The sequence below is a fragment of the Pagrus major genome, chromosome 20 (assembly GCF_040436345.1).
Source record: "Pagrus major chromosome 20, Pma_NU_1.0".
Lineage (NCBI taxonomy): Eukaryota > Metazoa > Chordata > Actinopteri > Spariformes > Sparidae > Pagrus > Pagrus major.
Window position 1 is genome coordinate 12,846,695 of NC_133234.1, and position 15,253 is coordinate 12,861,947.

The window sequence follows — 15,253 nt, forward strand, 5'->3', positions numbered from 1 at the left end:
TGTGTGTCTGTATGCTGTGTTTACTTGCCTCCAGTTCATACACATCTTTGCCCTGTGTGAGTGGTGACAGTGCTGTTTCACCGCTGAAACAGGAGCGCATCCGAGTGATCTCTGTAGTCAGTCGGTTATTTAACTCCTGTTGGACAGAATAAAGTGGTGTTGTAACCAGTAGACAGCTGTTTTTGAATGTACACGTGCACGTGTGTGTATTCAGACCTGGTTGTGAGCGTTTAGTTCCTGGTTCTCTCTCTGACACTGCCTGAGGGCCTGCCTCTCGGCCTCCAGTGCCTGGGCCAGGTGAGCATTCTCCAGACATTTCTGAGAGTACTGCTCTGACAACACCTCCAGTTCTCTCTGGATGGACTGCAGCTCCTCCCTACACAGTCAGACCATCATAATATCAACAGAAATTCTCATCTGAGGTTTACCAAATACAGGAAATATCGTTCTTCTCATTTAAAATTTAACAGTTTTCATTAAAACATACTCGTATTGTAAGCGAAGTTCATCAATGTCAGAGTTCAGTCCACTCAGTTGGGAGCGATGTGTCTTCTCCATTTCCTCCTTGTGTGCATTCTTCATAGCTTCAATAGCTACATCAAAGACAAAAGAGACACACTTCATTTCTGTATGTTGGACTTGTTTAAATGTTAGCAACTGTGTGTGGTAATACAATTCATTTCTTTACCAGCGATTGTGGCAGCAGTCTCCTCAGCCAACAGTCTCTCTCGCTCTTCCATTAGTTTGGAAATCTCCCTCTGATGCTGCCTCTGGATGTCTTGAATTACCTTCTGGTGGGTTTCTTCCATTGCTGCAAAGCCACGTTCACATGTGGCCTACAGGAAAGAAAAGGGTCATCTGTCATCACAAAAATCATTTTGCACTTATCACCTACGTTTTAATTTGTGACTATAGATTCATTCCAGTATATATTAATGGTTCACTAGCTACATTGTGTGTCATGCAAAATCAGTGATAGAAGCCATGCAAGCTTTTCATGATCGAAAGCCCAGCTAAGTTAGTACTGTAAGAGAGCATGTTAAAGCAGTGAGATTCAATTACATTGCAGCTGCATTTTAGTCATTATAGATTGCACTTCCTTTTATTATTAAATGTGGGGAATGGTGTGTCTATTGATGGTCAAATAAAGAAGCAATGTTGGAGACAAGAGAGACAATTTACATTTTTAAGTAGTGACAACCTGCAACAGATTGCTTTGCTTCATTATTTAAAAACTACGAGGGATATCCCAACCCAACAGGCTCAGCATGTTTATCGTATATTGCTTTCAGTACCAAAATTCATGAACCAGAGTGCAGAGCAGTCTGCATTTTCATCTAATGATGTCAATGGGGACCACCAAGTGATGCAAAAAGAGCTGCATGATAAAAAAAAATATAACTGGATTGTCTGTTTTTCAGCAGCATTTCTCAGGTGCTTCATTTTGCTGAAGAGCTGCTATTAGTTGGAAAACTTGAACTTCAGTATTTTGTTCATACTTAAGACAAAGATGTGAGACAATTAATAATATACAAAACATTGAGACACAATACAAACATAACAGATCCCTCCAACTATGATGTAAGTTACATGTTCTCAATGTAGAGCTTTATATCTAAATGGCCCATTTATTCTGTGAGGCTACTGACTTACATGCTCACAATGACAATGCCAACATGCTGATGTTTAGTAGTTATAATATTTACAATAATTTACAAAAATTCTCAGTTAAGCATGCTGTCATTTGCTTATCATCACTAAGACGAGCTTAACACATTCTCATCAGCTAAGGCCATTGAGAATGTCATTAGGTGTTGACCTGAACAGTGCTAGATGAAAAATCACTAAAATGTACTAAAATTAACCCTGTGGGGAACATGGCTGACTAGACTAATTGTCACAGAACTTAATGGATAGGACATTCACTGAAAACCATAAATGTGAACATCTGGATCACTGAAGGAAAACCAAAACACCAGCATGGGTAACTAGAGCTACTGCATCGAGGTTGTATGCCTCCACGCACCAGTGAAGTTGGGGTTACAGAGCTGTGGCATTCAAGCATATTATGTCACAGTGCATTTAACCTCTGACCTCTTGATATCAAATGTCATAACTTTATCATTTTATCCTATTAGACATTTCTATGTTAAATCTTAGTTATGGCCAAAAATGTGTTTTGTGAAGTCACACTGTCCCTGACCTATGACCTTTTGCCACCAGATTCTAATCAGTGCATCTTTGAGTCCAAGTGAACGTTTGTACCAAATTTGAAGACATTCCCTCAAGGTGTTCTTGAGATTTCGTGTTCACAAGAACCGGACGTCGTACAGACATATAGAAGGATGGACAATCAAAAAACATAATGCCTCTGGCCACTGCTCTTGTCAGCGCAGGGGCATAAAAATACATTTCAGAGTTTGTGGAGTCTGCTTTAAAGAGCTTGTATTGTGAAAAATTAAAAAAGAAAGATTGGGACATCCCTGAAAGCTAAAATTAAAAGAATATTATAATTTGCAAGCGAATTGATGCAATCTAGGTTGCAGGTTTCATGAATCTAAAAATAATCATTAATTACACCATTTCCCAACTCCAAATCTGTGCATTATTTGTGCATATTAGTAGACTGATGAACTATTTAAATAAATATCTACTACTTTCTCATTTATTATATAAATGAATGCACTACGGTAAAATGAAAGAGCAAAAACCTTAAGACTTTCAAAGTCTCTCTGGTATTTCTCTCTCAGGCTGGCCACATCTCCTTCCAGGTGCTTGATCTCCAGTTCGTCCCTCATGGTGTTCATCTGAGTCTCCAGCTCCTGAATCCGATCCTTCAGAACCACCATGGAGTCCCCCTCTGACATGTCCTGTACGTTCTCCCCCTTCCCCTGCTCCTCCTCTTCCATTGGTGTAGCGGCCTCATCAGAATGAGAACCATCAGGATCATTTTTGTCCTGTTGGTATTCTTGGACACGTTGAATGTTTGCCATATACTGCGAATGCAACTTTTCCAGCTCCTCTTTGTGTAGCTGCTGGAGCTCACAGATCCTCTGTTCAAACTGCTCCTCCAGTTTCCTCACATAACTCTCGTGCCGCTCCTCCATGGTGTCCATGTCCACCAGCAGCACCTCAAGCTTTCGTTGACTGTCGGCTGTGGTCTCCATGAGGGCCAACTCTGTTGAGGTGCGACCTTTCTCTGCTTGGCTTAGCTCTTGTTTGTGCCTCTGCTTGAGCTCTTCAGTCTCCTTCTTGAATCGCTCCTCCAGGAGAGCCAGTTGCTCCTGCTGCTGGGAGAGCTGGTCCACACGTTTGCTGATCTCACTCTTCAGAGTTTGGTTCTCCTTCTGGAGAGTGCCGACGGTTTGTGTAAAGTTCAGGCGCTCCTCCTGTAAGGATGCTTCATATTTCTCTTGGATTACACTGACATTGCGGGCATGCTGCTGGACAAGAGCACCCATGTTCTGACCTGTCTGTTTACACCAGCCCAATTCTTGTTCATGCATGGCCCGTAACCGGCATGCCACATAAGCCACTTGAGACTGGATTAGGGCTTCGTGCATACAAAGAGAGGTACTTGTGAAACTATGTGAGGTTTGGTGCCCTAGAAGAGCATGGATCATTTTAGCCAGTCCAGGATGGTTTCCACCACTTTCTATCTCTTGAGCATACTTATGGAGGACTGCTGCTTGTCTCTGGAGCTCATTAGCCAGGGTTTCGTGAGCATTTCGCAGTGATTCAACCGAGTCAACACCACAGGAAGGCATTTCTCCAGCCAAGTGTCTGTCTACGATTTCCTCAGCCAAATCTTTAGCCTCTTCCATTTCAATCTGCTCCATGTAGGGAGCAAGTTCAGGGGGGTGAATGTCAGCTAACTTCTGTTTACTAAACCCAAAGTTGTTTTTCACTTCCTTTATTACACTTTTCAACTCAGGCCTTTTGGAAGCTTCAATAATTGCTTTCAGGGCCATTTCCCTTTGATGTAGGTTTTTTCGGGCTTCAGTCAACTCCCTTTTCAGTATTATGAATTTCTCTTCATAGCAATGTTTAAGATTTTGAATAGAGTAGGCTAGTTCTGCTTTAATGAAGGTGTTAAAGATAACGGTGCTATCAACATCTACATCAGCTGAAACACTGCCCTCTTTGGATTTAGCAACATCTGTCTCAGCTTTCTCCAGTTCTTTCCAGAACGCACTCTCCAACATCAACTTTCTGGTCAAGACATCAGCATAAACTACAGCCAAGCAGTCTTTGTCACTCCTTTTAATATTCTCTATGTCCTCCCATATCTCTGCAAGAGCTTGTAGGAGGTCAGACTTTGAAGTCTGTATTAATAAAGCCATCTTGTTCAACACTACTGCCTCAAAAGACAGAGTTTTGGCAAAGAGATGCAGCGCATCTTTATCTAGAGTCTCTGGGGTTTGAGTTTGAGGGACAACTGGTGATTGTTCTTCCAACGTCTTTTGTCCTTGTCTGATGTACAGCGATGCATTGAACAACTCGTTCTCTATCTCTGACAATGAGTGCAGCTTTGAATCAGTGCTTTCATGAGAGTCACTGAGAATAGACCTGACTTTCTCTCGACTACTTTCCACACACACCAGGGCCTTGGCATAATGCTTACTGGCACTACTCTGTATCTCACTTCCACAACTCAATTCTTTATCAGGGTTAGCCTTTGTTTCAGTCATCTTTAGATCAATCTTGGAGATGTGTTCTGCTTGGACGGATCGTTGCTCTTCTAGATTCTGTGTGAGGCTTCTTAGTTTATCCTCAGTGGCCAGCAGTTTAGTCTCTAGGGCATGGATGATAGAGATAAACTTCTCTGGGTCACTGCTGTGAGGGAATGTGGTATCAGAGTTTCCATCAGCTGGATGGTTGTCTTCATTTATGTCCTGATTAAGTTTTTGACTTGTGTCTGCAAAGGTACTAGTGTCCATGCCCTCTAGATTCATGTATTTTTGGCACTGAATACTGCTAAAACGTATCCTTGGTCTCTTAGCTTGAGACTCCTTATCATCTGGGGAGTTCTCCGTCTTGGATGTCTTGTCAAAGGAAAGTTGGAGATCTGTGTTTGGTGAGAAGGAGACCGATGCTTTCAGCCTTCCTCTCTTGCTCTGTTCAGGGATTTGCTGCCTTTCCATGCGTAGGTCAGCATAGCCCAGCTGCAGAGCATTGAGATGCTGCTCGAGCTCTGCTATGCGGTCCTCTGCAACCACAAGCTTGGCCTTAAGATCCTTTTCAGCACTACAGGGCTCTACCTTATCTAAGAGGCTTTGACTCATTTGACAAAGAAGCTCCTCCTTAGCTTGCAATTTCTGTTCTGTTTCCTCCAAGCTGTTGCCAAGTGCAGTCATTTTAACAAGGGCCTCTTTCAAGTCGGCTTCCTTGCGTTCCATCAGCCTCTCATACATCTCTTTAGTTTGCCGGATCTCTTCCTCTTTTTCTCTCAGGAACTGGCTCATTTTCTGAAACTCTTGGGTAGCTCTCTCATACGAGTGCTCCAGGGTGTTGTAATCAGCCTCTTCTGTTTCCAGACGAGTGCGGAGCTTATTCACCTCACGGTCTGCTTCTGCAATCTGGTTAAGAAGCTCCTGACAGCGGCAGGTGAGACGGCCTCTCTCTTCTTCTAGCCTACGCACACTCTCCCTCAGTGACTCAACCATGTCAGTCTTATGGGCAAGCTCTTCTTGCAACTTCAGCATTTCCTCCCTGCATTCTTTCCCTCCCAAGGCCTGCCTCCCTCTTAACAGGGCCTCCACCTGCTGCTCAGCCTCTAGTACTCTGTTCTCCATCTCTTTCTGTGCAGCTTCAGCCTCAGCTAATCTTCTACACAGATTCTGCCTTTCCCTCTCATGACTCTCTAGCATGCCATTCTGCTCCTTTCTCAAGCGCTCCTCCTTCAGCGCCTGACCTTCTTCAGTTGCATTTAGTCGAGCAGTCACCTCTTGAAGCCTCTCCTGCAACCGCTGTATCTCTCTCATGTGGTCTCGTTGCAGGGCCTGCTGGCGCTCCAGGTGCCTAAGGGCCTGATTTCGCTCTAAGAGACTGGCCTCTACTTCACGGAGTCGATCCTCACTGTCTTTTAGCTGGGCTCGTAGGGTGGTCTCACTACGGCCATGTTCCTCTTCTTGTTCCTTTGAACGCTCTTGCTCTAGCTTGAGCTCATTGCGCATTCTGGCCACAGCCTCTTCACTTGCCAAGATTTCAGCCATTGCAGATGCTAGTTTAGTCTGCAGAGCCTGAATATCAGTCTCATGGCGGTTTACAGCATCCTGTGCTTCTGTGTAGCTTCTCTTTAGTGTCCGAATCTGATGTTGAGCGAGATCCTGCTTGCGCTTTTGGGTCTCCAACTCGCTCTGCAAATCTTGAGTAAGTGTGTGCAATCGTTGATATGGCACTTTGTTTGGTGAAGAGGAAGGGGGCGTTGCACTCTTGAAAAAGATTGATGAGACAGTTTCATTAATGACATCACCTTACGTCACTTACCATAAACGGAGAACCACATCTCAGGGGTTATCAGGAAAATAAGTTTGTTCCTTTCTTCATATCAATCTGGATTTTGCTTTTTTTTTTTCATACTTCCACTGTGCTTTTTCAGAGGTGATGTGGAAATTGAAAAATTTGTGTGTGGCTTATACGGTGATTAAAAATAAAAAATAAATCAATCAAAAAACAAAAGCAGACCTACTAATGATGTGATTCAACAAAATGGAAGTCTGGTTCTGTGATGACTTAAATGAATAACTTATAACTGCACAACGTGAAAAAGCAATTAGTTACAGTATACAACTCTGAACACCAAAATGCATGCAGAGATCAAGCTTGGAGAGGACACACAGAGAAAGCATGAATGAACAGGGAGAAAAAGCACAGCGCAAGGCTTCTTGATCAAGTTTCTTACCTTAAGCATATCAGATCAAACCAATTATTTTCCCAGGAGATGTGAAACTCCGTAAAAACAGTTAGTGAAAACTCATGCTAAGAATGCCACAACCATGCATATCAGTTTCAGAATATAAAGCACCCACACCTGTTAGTAGAATATTATACAAGTTACAGTAGCCAGTAGACTGTTCATTAACATTTACTGCACTGCATGTTTGCCCAGTACATGTAAACTATCTTGTAAACCTTAATACCATTCTGAACATTGACATTTTCAAGGTTTATTGGTGAAAATTCATGTAGTTCTGCTATTTGTATATGGTGTCAAACACATAGTGATCCTGCATGATGGATGGTAAATGCAGTACCTGCAGTACGTAGCCCTCCCTGGCACTATGTTCTCTCCCTAGAGCGTTTTCCAACTGCTCTTTTAAAAGGTTGTTTTGCTTCTGTAGACGGTCCAGCTCCTTCTGCTTCTGTCCCAACTGAACAAAGAAAGACAGACAAGAAATTATGAATGAACGACACAAGATGCAGTGACACCATTATTATGTATGTGATCACATTGAGGAAGCACACCTCTTTGTCTAGCAGCGCAGCAAGCTCATGTGGAGGCAGTCTGTCAGCATTTCCAGAGTTTGCTAAAGCAGTATTGATGGGCACTTGCTTCTCTTCTCTTAACGGTGTTGTCTCAACCTGATGCCACCGCTGCTCAATCTCTTCTTGGACGTCTGAGGTTCTGCTGTCCTTCCTATCTCCACTACCAGGATGGTCTACTTCCATCTTTCCTTGCTCTTGGCATTCAGGTGTTGATGGCTGTACCGGTGATGTAGTGTTTAGCGTGGAGGTCATGGTGACTGTAACAGTATTTGGCATGTGGTTTGCACTGGTTGTGCTATGTGAAGGGCTACCCCTCCTGACATTCTCCTTTTCTGCATCTTCTGTCATAGAGGGCGGGTGAGCACCTGACACAGAAGAGGTTAAGAGGGAGGAGGTAGAGACAGGAGAGGACGCTAATGAGGAAGGAGAAGAGGAGGGAGAACAGTATGAGGAAGTTGTTGAGAATGATGAGCTGAGGTCGACTGTGTCTGCTCGTTCCTTCAGCGGCTTTCCTGTTTGTTCCATTTTGAACTCAGACCAGTCATAAGTCTTGGAGCGACCCTCTCGTCTGCGCTCACGAACGCGGCTTTTCCGGGGCTCAGAGCAAGGGGCATTAGTGCCAGCTGGCTGTCTGTGGACGTCAGACCTGGGGGCCTCAGGACTGGGGCTTGGCTCAGTGGTGGTCTGTGGACATGGCTCCAGCATCACTTTTATCTTCTCCTCAGGGAGGGATCTGAATGAAAACAAAAAATTAAGAGAGAACTCTAAGACGGCTTTGACAGAACACAATGATTTATTTTTACACTTACATCAGCTCAAGCTTCACATTTATATAGAACTTTGCTGGACAAACAACAATGCATACATTCCTGGCAGAGCAGACTCGTCTAATTGTGCACAAAGCATGATAAAAATCAGTGAAAAAACATCCACATCAAGACACTTATATGGCACACTGCATTAGGCTGAAAGCAGCTTTAGTGTTAACAGACATGATCTGAGGTAAGCCTGATGCCCCCCTTTAGCTTCTATGGTAGTGTAATTTCTCAATGTGAAGAATGTGTTTGCAGTAAACTGCACACTGATTGGTGCTAGTGTTAACGGGCAGAGCATCTTTTAAAAAGTGACCTGATATAATAATCTATTTTCATCACCTTGAGTGGAGGTGTCATGAGGTGTTGGTCAGGGGTAAAATGAGAAGGGACAGAGCTCAAGAATGAGAAAGAGGTGTCTGTAAGGCGTCTATGCAGAAATACCAAAAATATCACACATTCTCCCCTTAGAGATAGCTGGCAGAGTAAGGAGTGTGACTCAGTAAATGCAGGTCAGAGCGTGTATACAGTATCACATGTGATGAGCCACGTGAAAGGTAATACTCAGCTTTAAAAAAGACAAAAATAAATGTTTAGGTGGTTCAAAAATCCTCAGGTGAACTGTTCCAGAAACCTTTATATACCATCGTTTCTCTCTATTCGCTCTTTTCTCCTTCAGCTGTGGTTTTGTTGTTGTTCTGTGACCATTTCTCAGTGGACAGTCACATTACAATGATCACTAAAATAAGTCTTGGGTAGATTATTTCTAGTATGTTGATGTGATTGCAGTGTGTGTCTCTACAGTAGCACAGGGAGACATTACTCAACAATCACATGACATAGGGTGGGACGACAAACACGCCAGAGTGCTGACATTGCTGAGCAATAACATCACTGTTAGAGGGAGGGGGAGATCGACACACAAGCACTCCAACCTGGGCTTCAGAACGGATAGTTTCAGAGAGATGTTTTTCCTGGAAGCAGGTTGAAAATACCGGTCGAGGGAGGAAGAGAAAGGAGGAAAGAGAGGGTGAGGAGGAGGAGAGAGGGGTTAAGATAAAATAAGTGAGAAAAGCAGTTGTTATATCTGCCAGTGGTGACAGTGTTAATCCTCTTTGGGTATTACCGGGTGACATCAGGGGCGATTGTGGGTCGCACATTCTTCATTATGGCCTGAATCCAGTTGCGACGGATTCCAGAGGTCATGGCCGACAGGGTGCACGCTCCCTCTTTACACTGAAAGCATAAAGGCATCTCGTTCAAATGACTGACAGGGATGAGACAACATGTTGATAAAAATATCTTTTTGACACAAACATCTTAGTACATGTTTTTGTACAAGCCTCTTAAAACCTACTACTATTACTACGGCTTTACCAAACGTCTTTGTTTTTAACCTTGGAAGCTTCTATTGAGGTTTTCAATTAAAGTTTCAAATGTCTGCTATCATATTTTTTGGCATCAATAACGTATAAATAAACAAATAAACAAAAAAATAAACAAAACCCTACATTTTTATAGTTTTAGAGCTGAAACGGTGTTTTGTCATTGTGGTTTTACAAATGCAATTTATAGTGCAGTTGCTGCTGGACCACCCTGTTAATTCAGTTGTATGCCTCCCATTGTGTGTGGTAAGTGGGAGAGCGAACAGCTTTATGAATGCAGTAAAAATGTTGTTTTTAAAAGTCCAGCTGGCAAAAAATATGGACTGAAGCAGAATATTTTGTTAGATCAAAACATGTTGTGAATTTTGGAAATGATTATGTCTCTCTTTTTTTAATACATTTAGATTTTTCAACTTTACAATGCTCTGGAGTAATAAGAAATGTTTGACACACACACACACACACACACACACACACACACACACACACACACACACACACACACACACACACACACACACACACACACACACACACACACACACACACACAACAGATGATGATAGCCACATCCTACTCAGACTGTTGTTTTATCTGTAGAAGAGTAATGTTTAAAAAGAATTCTGTGAAATGGGACAAAACATCCTTGTCCTTTATTATCCTTTGCTTTACTTTGTTATGTTGTTACACTACACTGAGTTCAGTCTTTGAAAGCTTGTTTTAACACCAAAAGCATCACACGGACACGGAGCTAAGGAGAAGCAAGTATTTTTGGCCCGTCACTACACCCACAAGTTTCACACCATTTTAGCTAGTGACACAAGTAACAGAGGATGCTTTTGTTTACTGTGCAGTACAAACAACTTTACTGTGAAATCAAATTGACATACCACTCTGCTAGCTGTGACATGCTTGATTTTGTAGTTGTGAAAGTCCAACAGAGGCAACCATTTACAACAATCAAATCTGGTGTTAAGCCATTTATTTCATGCAGAAAACAATATGTTGCTGTTGTTGTCCTGGAGACTCAATGCACTAGACCCTTCAGGGCCATTGCTTTATTACAAATATAGGTAGTTCAACATACATTGCTATGTCAAAAAGTCTATGTTCAGTTGAAAGGCATATAGACTAAATATGCGATGCATTTACCAAGCATCTACCTAACATGGGTGTTTTCATTGGACTGCTTTATCATAATACTATCAGCGTTACTATTGACTCTTGTCTTGGACCAATCTATTACCTCAAACATGAAATTTTGAAAGTTTTGGGATTTTTATAAATATAATTTAATGTCAGCAGCATCTGGCTTTAAATAATGAGTTGAGGTTAATGTAAAACTTTTACATAAACAATTGCACAACATTACATTTAGTTGAAACATGTCTTCCTAGATTGTGAAAGATATAAAATTTCTACAAAATTGTTCTGTTATAGAAATCTCCCTTGAAACAGAGGTATCCTACACCCAATGGGGTTCTAACTCAGATTCACTGTATGTACAACGAGTATAATTCAACTTTATATACAGTGACCTCTACTGGAAGTTAATTTCTACAAGACCACAGTTACTCTGAAATCTTCCAGACATCAGGACTTTAACTTCTGTTTAACTCTACACTGCTTTAGCTGCAGTGACAGAACAACAGCCCCCTCCAGTCTGACCACGGAGCAGAGAGAGCAGACATAAATACTGGAGTTATTAATTTCTCGACACCAAACCCATGTTGTTCTCAGCCAGAGAGACAACGATCCCCTCCACTTCTCTATTTCTGACTTCCTCCACAAAATAGCGGGGGGTGTCGCTTTAAGCAAATGTAAACAAAAGAAATGACCTTGCAGCTACAGTACGTTCTCCTCATATAGGATTAGTATGGCAAATTTAGGTCTATATGTGGCAGAACACAAATCCTCACTGACATTAAATGGATAATGAAAGCATTGCATTGAAACTATATGTGTCCAGTAAGTATTTTGCCAGCAACAAGTGCTAAAAATGTTTAATGGTTGAAGGATTATATGACGAAAGTATTCTGTCAACGGTTCACAGCAGGATACACAGAATTGCACAAGTGTTATGCAATTATAGTTAAGAGTAACACTACCATAAACAAACATGTTTTTGAAAAATAAGTGTTATTAAGCAAAAGTGGACAAGGACAGGTCGAGGCCTCTGAATGCAAGGTAAACATATTGTGCAGGATGAAGGGCACATAGGGATCAGAGAAACAAGCAGGGCTGGCAACGCAGCAGATTTAGACCACTATGATGTCAGCCTCTCACAGGGAGATGACAAGTCAAGTGACATCCGTCATGACAGACAAAGAACCGTTTCAGGAAGAGAAATGGCAAAACCTGATACCTAAAGTTGCACCCCCTGTGGTCTAAAGCTGTTTATAGACTGGCAGGAGACAGAGGAGCTCAAGTGTGGAGACAATAACTCTCTTCTTCACTCATGATTAACGACACGGAACAAACGATGACATGAAGAATCAACACTCACCATGATTTGGAATCCGTAATTCCTCTGGACCGGGAACTCTTTGACATCATAACATGTGGAGAGGTCAATCTCACCATCCAGTTCTGAAGCCTGAGGAAAACAGGTAAACAGATGCAACAGAAAAAACAACAATGAATAAAATTATTATTGAATGAATTATTATTCATGGGAAAATAAGGATCAAAAACTGTAGGCTCTTGAAGTTTTACCTCCTCGGCTATTGAGTCCTTGTAGTACCTCAAACTCTGATCTGTCAGGACAAACCAGTGTTTCTTCCACTAAAGACACAAAGACACCATTAATTGGATTTCAACAGCCCTCAGTAAGTGTAATACGATCTTATTCAGAAGGGAAAAGAAGCAGATGGTCATTTAATCTGACTAATGAAAGCAAATTACCATTCCATCTTCATACAGTTTTGTCATCCATCCTTTTTTGAAGTTCAGCAGATCTGGCTGCAATTAGGAAAGATCAGAGAGATGTGATATGATGGGATGTGACTAGATTAACTCATTAAAAATCATTAAAAAGGAAATTCCGCTTAGATCTTACTTTCAAATAAACACTAACCACATTATTAGAAAAAAAGTCCCAAAACAAATTATATTTTGTTGAACATTTTTGTCCTAATTTCACTATACAAGCGGTTGTTATTGAGTCACTATTCATCACTGATGTGATCAGAATACATAACTGACATTTCCTCTAACACGTTTGCATTTAAGTGCATTTGTTTACATTTAGGTCCCTGCTTCAGTTACAGAAGTATAAGTGCTGTTACGTGGCTCCAGCTAACGAGACTGACTGGCGGGAGCTGGACTTTCCCTGTGAAACACAAACTGCTGCAACCAAGCTCAAGTCTGTTTATAGACTCTAAAGTAAACCATTCGTCCAAAAGCTGCCTTCTACTTCCTCAACAATACCTTGCTTTTGTTGAGCTTCATCAGGTGTGGTGTCACCGTCTGGCAGAGAGTCATTCTGATGGCTAACTGCCTTCACTTCATATGTTGACAATCTGTTTCTTTCCGTCTATCCCGGGGACATACGCGCAACTGCGGTTGCTTCTGTGCTGGCTATTTATACTCATCAGCAGCGGTGGTGGCAGTGGTGTGTACATGAATGTGGGGGTGTGTGTGTGTTTGAGTAGGTGGGGGTGTTTGGCAGCTGCAACTTGGCCAGAGAGACCAACCACACACTGAATGGATCACCCCTGCAGCACTCTCTGAACAGACCTCAGATCAGTTTGTCAGAGTGGTAGGAGTCAGACCTCCAGGAAGACACCAGTGCAACCTGAAGCAACTTGAGGGATACTTTTATCTCACTTGTGGAAACTGAAGAAAATAAGTGCTGATGTAATGTTGTACAGTTATATGTGGAGTTGTAATGTTGTTTGGGTTCGGGAGTAATTGAAGTTAAAAGATGTATGCTAATTTTATGAATGACTAGCGCACATTGCAATGAGGTAACTCATGGATGCTTGAACGAATGAGTCAAAATGACAAACAAACTTAAGAGTAGATCAGTGTGTCTAACTATGCCTACATACTCACAAAAACATAATAATTAAAGAAAATAGTTGTTGAAGATCTGGTGAGTAGGATTTAGGGAGATTTGTAATATAATATATTATTTGTTATTCTAATATATATAATAAATGTAATATAATATCATCAATATAATAATAAATCAAGATGTTTATCGAAGAATCCTTAGGTTTTTGTAACTTCAGAAAGAGAATTTTATATCTACAGAGAGGGCCTTTCGCACTGTTGTAGCATTTTTAATCGCCACCTTAGTGTAGTGTGAGACAAGGGGTATTCAGTTGGTTACAATCTGCAACCACACCACTAGATGCCACAAAGATGTGCACACTTGTCCTTATAATAAGTGCATCATTATTCGAGTCCATAAACATACCTTTTATTGAATTTTACATGCATTGTGGGAAAAATTGTTGTTGTGCAAACTGAAAATTACTAGAGGACATACATATCATTTCACATACTGTGCCACAAAAATTGGAAATGCCTACCAGCCATTTAAAAGTCTCATGACAAATGCGTTTTTCCTTGTTACACAGTGTGCCTGAGTGCAGTTCTTTGTTTATAACCATCTTGTGTTATATGTTGAAATTGCAATTTTTGAATGATCCTTTTGTCAATCTACCCTTGTGCATTTAGGTGGTGCAAAGGGAGAAAAAACCCCACACCAAATAACAAAGCGCTGGGTGCCCACTGCAGTATATTGGGTTTAGTCTCTGCTGCTGTGCTTCTGGGCTGGCCTGATGCAATACTGACCACAACTGACAGTTTTCACAGGTCGGAAAGCGGTGAGGGATCACATGCTTTTCTCTATGCTCAATCTCAATCTTGAATCTCAAAACCATTTTATGGGACCTTGACATGATTTTATAGTCTACTGGTACTGTACTGTAGAAATACTCACAGTCATTGAGGACTCGGTGACTCTGCGGTCCAGTGACTTGGCTCTTCTTAAATTAGCAAAAGTGGAGCTGGACACATCGGGGACTGAACGGTCTTTTCCTGCATCCAGTGACATCTCCTATAAATATCAAATTGGTATCAGAAATTAGAGGTAATTCTATATCAAAGTAGGGAGATCATGTCCAATTCTAATTACAGATATAGATTAGCCACAACATTAAAAGGACTAACGAACATCGATCATGTCGTCACAATGCAATGTTCTGCTGGGAAACCTTGGGTCCTGGCATTCATGTCGATGCCAGCATGTCCATGGATGCTCGATCGGATTGGGATCTGGAGAATTTGGAGGCCAGGACGTTGCCTTGAGCTCTTGTCATGTTCCTCACGCTGATGCCATGAGAGGTGCCCTTGCTCTGCCCGGTGCTGGGTGGGTGGCGCATGTCAAAGTGATATCCACATGAATGCCAGGATCCAATTTTTCCAAGCAGAACATTGCATTGTAATGAGATGATCAAAATTAATCACTTCACCTGTTAGTCCTTTTAATGTAGTGGCCGATTGGTGCAGTGCAGATGCCATTCAATGAATTTGTGAATGAATGAGTATATAACACCT

General features: G+C 41.7%; 1 protein-coding gene across 4 annotated transcripts in view; it reads right to left on the bottom strand.

The window, feature by feature from the left end:
• LOC141015388 (uncharacterized) overlaps nt 1-15,253 on the bottom strand; it is a 53,158-nt gene that overhangs the window by 4,305 nt on the left and 33,600 nt on the right. For all 4 annotated transcript variants that reach the window (XM_073489449.1, XM_073489451.1, XM_073489447.1 and 1 more), the window contains 12 exons: nt 14,637-14,753; nt 12,590-12,646; nt 12,401-12,469; nt 12,192-12,281; nt 9,427-9,536; nt 7,468-8,221; nt 7,257-7,373; nt 2,712-6,434; nt 689-836; nt 488-593; nt 217-376; nt 29-136 (listed from right to left, as the gene is read on the bottom strand). In XM_073489449.1, coding sequence (XP_073345550.1) covers nt 29-136; nt 217-376; nt 488-593; nt 689-836; nt 2,712-6,434; nt 7,257-7,373; nt 7,468-8,221; nt 9,427-9,536; nt 12,192-12,281; nt 12,401-12,469; nt 12,590-12,646; nt 14,637-14,753 — 5,559 coding nt within the window. The remainder of the gene's footprint in view (nt 1-28; nt 137-216; nt 377-487; nt 594-688; nt 837-2,711; nt 6,435-7,256; nt 7,374-7,467; nt 8,222-9,426; nt 9,537-12,191; nt 12,282-12,400; nt 12,470-12,589; nt 12,647-14,636; nt 14,754-15,253) is intronic.